Below are 7,620 nucleotides of genomic sequence, written 5' to 3' on the forward strand. Positions count from 1 at the left end.
CAACTAAATAACATTTTAACACGAGTTGTTAATACTGAACTTCAACACAGTACTTACACTTATTGTGGCAGCTACTCTTTAAAGTAGAGAGAAAACGAGCAGAAGTGAAAGAAAAAAACTGCCTGTATGTTCAAAACGGAGAAACAGGTGCAAGAATTGTTGCAGCAATATTCTGCAGCACTGTGGTAATCCATGTAAATATGAAGCTATCAGACTGTTTGTATGGTCTTGGATAAATATTCCGGATTTGATTAAATAATATAATTTTAAAACAGATTTGATTGTGAAAATTGTGTGAAAACAGCAGCACCACCGTGGCTATCGGCATAACAGACAATGAATTGAAGGTCAAACCAGTGAATAATTGAGAGAGCACTCTGAGCAATTTAAAAAAGTCCCGTTTGAAAATAGAAAATAAACTACATTTATTACAGGAACCATTATCACTAAAAGAGGCAGAGGAATAACTGACACTGACACACTGAGCAACAGAGAGCAGGAAAGAGAGAGAACCATTCTCTAACTGCTGAGCTAAAGTACTGTAACGAGCAGAACTGAATAGTGTGTAAAGAGCTGTGGGATTAGTGACAACATTGTTAAAAGGAGAGAGCTATGAGTGCTTGAACTAGTGTAAGTTTAAATGTATAGCAGCTGTAATTAGCTGCTATAATGAAGAATATAACTGATTTATCTGGGTGGAGCTGGAGCAGCAGACATGCTACCAGCAACCACAAACACTGACAACCGGAGATGATACGCTGACTGCAGCACGTCAGAGAGGTCACATCCTTTAGACGGCATAGTTATGTTATGTACTGGTTTAAGGAATAATGAATGAGATTAGATATTCAAATATAGTTTGGACCTATGTGTTTTATTAGAACACATAATTGAACGTCAGTATGAGCAATCTTGACAGCCTAGATATGACTCATTCTCAGCCTATCGAAGAACCATTTACTGTATTATTACTACTTAATCATGAGAGATGTCAGATATAATAGACCACACATCCCCACTGAAAGGTCTGACGCTGTGCAGCTTAAAACTGCTGCCTATCATTAATATTTACATCTGAATGTGTTCCAGCTGAATCCCCTAACTGTTGGCTTTTAAACAAAGCAGCAACATCTTCAAATCTGTAAGCAATGAATCCAACAAACTTATTATCACCTTTAAAGTTGACAAAGCAAACTGGTTAGCAAACAGCATTCATTGAGCTCTGTGTTTGGTCTCCACCAACTCGTGAGGGAAATATCTGGCTCTGTAGCTGCTAAATGCTCCACTACGTTCACCAGCTAGTGGAGACGCATCTTCCATCTTAATGTGCAGTGTATGGATGAGAGCAGTGAGTGAACCAAAACAGTTAAGTTAAGCTAAAAGATGATAAAAATTCTTCAAATGACTAAAACACAGTTGATACTAGTTTAGACTGCTGCAGTAGCTCTGGGATTGTCTCAGTATCTGACATCATGTGAACTTTAGTCTTTGTCTGATCTACAGGTTGTGAGCTCAGGTCTGAAGTGAAGGGATGCCGAGGAGGATGGGTTGAATTCACCTGCAAATATCCCAAAACAACTGGAAATTATAAGAATATTGGTGTAGTTAGTCGAAGAGGAACATTCATACAAGCTACTAAAAAGAATGTGTGGGAAACCAAAGACAGCGTTTCCCTGTACCATGATACACAAAATGAAGAACTCAGAGTGGCCATCAGACAACTTCAAACCAAGGATTTTGGGGAATACCAATGTAAAGAGAAAGACAAAGACAGAATGAAAGACAGAGAGAAATTTAAAGTGGAAGTTGGTAAGAGACACTCACCTTTAATGTGTTTTTAATGAACTCAAAATTGAAACTTGGTCAAAATGTTTTCACACAAAAAAAACACAACATAAAATTTTACATTATTTGCACATGTAATGACTCAAATGTTTTTGAGGCACATGGAGCCAATGATTGTTGATAACAGATTTAATCCTAAAAGGCCTCAGATATCAGATAAATTGGGTGACATTATGAATATAGTGACATTTATTCCTGAGCTTACACATAAATCCACAGTCTTTAGAGTCACTATCATTTTAAAGTCTTTAACAAACTGATATGTTAGATAAGTGGCGTTTTAATAAGTTTAAGGTTTTAATAATTTCTACTCCAGTGGTTTTATAATTTATTATGATTATTACATTTTTTTTCTCTGTTTGGCCACTTTCTTAAATTCTTGCTGTAATTTATGTTTTATATATTTTCTGTGGACCAGTGAAATACATTCTAAAAGGCATATACTTCAAGTACTATAGAAATAAAATGTACTTATATAAATTTTTTACTTTTGTTATTTATTTGCAGAGAAAGATGGCTGCAAGGAACAATTTAACCAAACTGCGTACAGAACAGCTAAAACCACCATCACATGTGATTATCCAGAAAACAAACAAAGGTCCAGTGTCAAGTTTCTCTGCAGAGAGAATAATTTCACTTGTGAGGAGATTTTATCAACAAACTTTTCTGTAAAGTCAAACGGGACATTCACTCTCACAGAAACCAACAGTGGATTCAGTGTGTCCATCAGTAATGTGTCCTCACATGATGCTGGTCTCTACTGGTGTGGAGTGAAAGAAGGAAATTACCGAACTGGACTCAGAAAAATCCAACTGAAGGTTGAAGGTGAGCAGCACACATCTGACACTTCTAGGTTTGATTCACTCACACATATAACTGAGGTCTCTCTGAAATATGTTGTTAAATACAGTCAATCCTGTCTGTCTACAGATATTAAAAACTTCACAAGGTCTCTAACTATTGGACAGAATTTTACATACTGGTGTGCATATCCAAATGGTGCTCCAATAAAGAAATTCATCTGTAAGGGAGAAGATCCATCTATATGTCAACCTCTAGTAAACACTGTACAGCGCAACATGAACACAAGTTTTTCCATGAAGGAAGACAAAGAGAAGAAGAGAAATATCACCATAACAGTGAGAGAAGTAACAGCAGACGACAGTGGGACATACTGGTGTGGAGCAGAAAGCACTGACACAAGACGCACATTCTTCCACAGATTCTTGATGACTGTAGGTGAGTCTTGTTTTTTATTGTGTGGATGTAATCTGACCCTGGTTATGATTGTAGGAGGGTCAGTAAAAGAAATCTACAGTCATTATTCATTACAACTGGACTTAAATATTTTATCTTATGAAATTACTTTAATAAATATACAATATACTGACTCTCCCAAAATGAGTCCTAGCAGAAGAAGAAATGAACCCTTCAGATACTGAATGTTTCTGAACCATTAAAAGCTACAGTTACAGAGGAGGAAAACAATAAAGGAAGTGGTTTGACATTCAGAGTGAGGGTGGGGGAGAGAAAATGTGTATTGTGCTTATACACACACGTTTTCATTTGCTATTCTGACAATGTTTACTCAAATTAAAACATAAAGTTAATAACACTATTATCCTTCGTTATACCAGAATATAGGAAGGATTGTGTTTTAGTTACCTTAGAATGAGCTGTTTTTATCTACAGAGGGAGTGGGTCCATCATGTTTCTCCAGCAGTCCAGTACAGGCAAACCAAACATCTGCAGAAACTATAGTTTCCACTACATTCTTGTCGGGTCAGCAGTATTCAGTTGACTGCAATCTGCAACGTCACTGCTAGATGCCACTAAATCCTCAACACTGGTCTGTTAAAGTTCCCAAGAAGCAGCAGAATACCTAAAAACTGTCTTTTTGTCATTGTTGGGACAGATAATGGCGTATAGGTGATGCACAGTGTAAGATATTAACATTAACTAAATGGGGACTTTAACTTCCAGCTCCTGACAAGAGCTGATACTGACTGACTCAGACAACCTGTGGTTTGGTTGCTGTTAATGCTCTTATGTTCATTTCCTGCACTTCCCTTCAGAGCGACACTGCAGTGATGTGACAGCAGGAAGGCAACAATAAAAACCTTTAAAAGTTGATCAAGTTCCTACTCATTTTAGTAGGAAAACAGATGTAATGTATTTATTTTATAATTCACTATTAATGCTTTTTACACAGAGGTGTTTGTACAGATTAAACACAATATAAAAATGTCAATTAGTGAGATTTTTGCTAAGATAAACTAATCTAATCCATTAAAATGTTACACACTCAACGTTTTTCACAGCATTTTAACTTTGGAAATGTACAGGAGTTATTAATACTGTTAAATAATTAATTTAAATAATTTCCCCCTGGGATTATTAAAGTATTTCTGATTCTGATTCTGATTTAACAATGTCTCAAAGGCTTCGTTCACACTGCGAGCCTAAGTACTTGATTAGGATTTAGATGCTCAGATCTGAGTTTATTTTTTTGTTTGGCAGTTCACATTACTTTTTAAATGTGGCCTAGATCAGATTCCAGTGTAAACAGGTCAGGGTCCTAAAGTGACCCGCATGATGAATGCCAATATAGAGCGATATAAAAGTTACAGAAATTCTGATAGGACTGTTCACACTGAGGTCACAGTACAAAGACACCACAACTGGATCTGATTGGGACCACATATAAAATTGGCCTGAATCAGAATTGAAAAGATTTGATTCCAAAGTGTAAATATATATAAAAATAAATCTGACTCACAGAGAAAAGAGAAAACCTGATTTGGGCCACTTTGGCCTGTAGTCTTAATGTGTCGTCCCAGTAAACCACAACAGTGAGCCAGCATGCACAATCAATATCCTGAAACTGAAGCAGCTAAATTAAAGTCAGTCCGATCAAACTTATTGTTGCCAAGGAGCAAAGGAAACAAAAGGAAAAGACTGTTGTGTAGAATCCAAGTTTGTTCCAAGTTTGATGCTTCTCTTTCTGTTTTTGTTTTCCAGGTTTTGTCAAAATGTATTTTTCATTTTCTATCAATGATGAGACAATGTTAACTTTTGTCTGATTTCAGTAAAAACACCAACATCGACATCTGCATCTGCTGAAAGAGATGGTAAGAGAGCACGTTTGATATCTTAAACCTTCTGCTGCAGAAGAGCAAGAGAAGGAGGATGTTCATGTTTACATTTGTACAATTCAAACACTGGCTCTAGATAAGGCCTTTAAATTGGCCTTTAAACTCCTCAACTCAGACACTTGTTGACTGCTTTTTAAACAATTCAATTCAATAGAGCCAATTCATAACAGAAGTTATCTCAGGACACTTTTCAAATGGAGCAGGTCTAGACCGAACTCCTTATAACATTTACAGAGACCCAACAGTACCACCATGAGCAAGCACTTGGCGAAACAGATCTGGATTTATTCTTTGTTGTGTGCTTTGTGTTGCAGGTGGCTCTCAGGTCGTCATTACTTTGGTTGTTTGTGTTGCTGTACTGCTGCTGCTGCTGTTTGTGATCATTTTGATTCTTATCTACAAACGTAAGAAACCACATTCACGACATCTCCATCTTGTACAGTTGTGATGTCTAAAAACAGCCAAAGCAGATATACTATATGACGTTAGTAGTGACTGAACATGACTTTCTTTAAGTCTGGAAGTTGGTTTATGTCTATAAATATTGGGATACACAGTGGCTGTTAAATCCTACTCAATGAAACCAAACTGGAAAATACAAAACCATCAACAAGTGCAACTGTTTTTTATTCTCTTCCATGTCTTTCTGTCAGGATGTTCACATTCAAAACACAGAAGAAATGGAGCAGCAGAGCACACCAGAGAGGTCAGTGTATAAATGTATAACTGTTATATGATAATATTCATATTGCTGGAGAAACTGAGCAAAAGTTAGAATTACGTATGTTACATAAACAGTTTCAGTATTAGCCAGCAATGGTGATCCTGTTATAATGAAGACATAGTTATGGATATTAAATCCATAGATCCTCCTAAATGTTACACACTGGCCCTTTACCCTGTTTCTAATTTAACCTACAATGTTAACCACAATTTGTATCAATTGTGCTTAATGTTATGGCTGTATATGATTTGTTCACACAAGGGCTGGGCTATATGGCTTAAAAATAAAATCCCGATTTACGATTTGAATCGATTTTTGTCCTTAAAAACACACTACAAATGACAAAGAAATTATTCAAAACAAGTTTTGCTTTTATTTTGTTTTGAATTTCCCTTTTGGGATTAACCCAAAATGGGAACCATATCTTTAGCAATATGCAACACGACTGCATCAGTAATAGCTTTCAACCGGGTCCCTTTCTTATTATACGGGACACAATGTGAAAATGAATCCACTAATGTAGACTGTTTTTTAGCGGGTGTTTGTGGGTTGCAGTCCTGTATATCTCGCAGAGAGCAACATTTCTCCCACTCGGCTGCATGCCTCTGCTTGAGGTGCTGGAATAAATTGGTTGTACTGCTACCCTTTGGTTGCAACAGCTTTCAAACAAACTTTGCAGTGGGTCGTGGTTTGTTCGCTGTCGAACGCCACAAAACCAAACCAGTTCCAAACAACCGACAACACTGTGCCTTTTTGGGGGACGAGCTCATCCTGGCTTGCTGCCATGTTGTGTGTATCTGTGGAGAGGCGGGGGGAGGGGTCAGCGCACTCTGACCTACGGGAGCCCAAAGGGAGCGCCGGTGTTGTGGAAGTTTAAGAGAAAACCGATTTTAACCAAGAATAAATCGTGTTTCACTACGAATTCGAATTAATCGCTAAAATCGATTTATCGCCCAGCCCTAGTTCACACTGTGTTTTTCATTCTTTCCTGGAAGGATTATGTCTACGAGGAGGTACAGGTCTACGTCCAGAAGCCAGACTCAGGAAATGCAGTGACCACAATTTATGCCACTGCCAACTTTCCCACAAACCCCTCTGCCTCACTGCATTACTCTACCATCAACTTTAGCTCTGATAAAGCTGGTGGTGAGGCAGTGATCCTCAAACCCAGCTCCTCTGCCTGTGAATACTCCATTGTGCAGAACAGCCAAAGTCCAACCTACTCTACTGTCAGTGAACCATCCAGATCTCCAGAGGATCCGCTCTACTCAACAGTCAACAAACCAAAGTAGCAATGAGGAAACATCGGCCTGAGCAGGAAGTCATTACATTTACTAAACGTTTGGCCAAGATATAGATCAATCATTTGTGACAATGAAATCCAGCTCAGACTTCAGGAATTACATCAAGATATTTAGATTCTGGGTCCTTAGTCATCCAGAATAATCATCCAGAAGTTTATGCATATTTTAATGCTTCTGTCTATATTCATGTTTTTCTGAAGGAATTACTGATTATAAGTGTTATTCCTATTATTATTTATGTTATGAATAGTGACAAATCCTCTGGATTTGACTCCCTGTTTGGACGGACTATCTAGTGTTGACACTAGTTGTCTCATTATAAGGACTGGGTACCGAACTCTATTTTTATGGCACCAACAGCATTGCATCAATCAAGGACACCAACAGAGTAAAACCTCATCGGTATGGCCAATAAACAGGTCTCACTCTGTCTTTTCCTAGTACCACAAACATTCCCCAGACAGTCGTTCTCTTCTCCTTCTTTGTATTAGACTCGACGTGTTGTTGCCATACTGTTTGTTATTAATATTAATATAGTTATCCAGCTTGAGTTAAGTGAGTAAAAACAGTTTCTCCCGCCGCTCACAGGTCT

At 37.7% G+C, this 7,620-nt stretch overlaps 1 protein-coding gene across 1 annotated transcript; it reads left to right on the forward strand.

The window, feature by feature from the left end:
* The first annotated feature begins 1,498 nt into the window (after window positions 1-1,498).
* Window positions 1,499-7,331, forward strand: LOC127360634 (CMRF35-like molecule 8). Its single transcript, XM_051395090.1, has 6 exons — window positions 1,499-1,809; window positions 2,353-2,670; window positions 4,935-4,976; window positions 5,315-5,404; window positions 5,654-5,706; window positions 6,720-7,331. Exons 1-6 carry the CDS (start codon window positions 1,776-1,778, stop codon window positions 7,014-7,016), a joined length of 834 nt encoding a protein of 277 aa, XP_051251050.1. The 5' UTR covers window positions 1,499-1,775; the 3' UTR covers window positions 7,017-7,331.
* Window positions 7,332-7,620: the final 289 nt, after the last annotated feature.

Source organism: Dicentrarchus labrax, unplaced genomic scaffold (assembly GCF_905237075.1).
Source record: "Dicentrarchus labrax unplaced genomic scaffold, dlabrax2021, whole genome shotgun sequence".
NCBI lineage: Eukaryota > Metazoa > Chordata > Actinopteri > Moronidae > Dicentrarchus > Dicentrarchus labrax.

Excerpts from the sequence above, each read along its gene's own strand:
- LOC127360634 (XM_051395090.1), top strand. The coding sequence starts at position 1,776 with ATGAAAGACAGAGAGAAATTTAAAGTGGAAGTTG. Across the intron at positions 1,810-2,352 it reads GAAATTTAAAGTGGAAGTTG|AGAAAGATGGCTGCAAGGAA; the intron begins GTAAGAGACACT and ends ATTTATTTGCAG. Across the intron at positions 4,977-5,314 it reads TGCATCTGCTGAAAGAGATG|GTGGCTCTCAGGTCGTCATT; the intron begins GTAAGAGAGCAC and ends TTTGTGTTGCAG.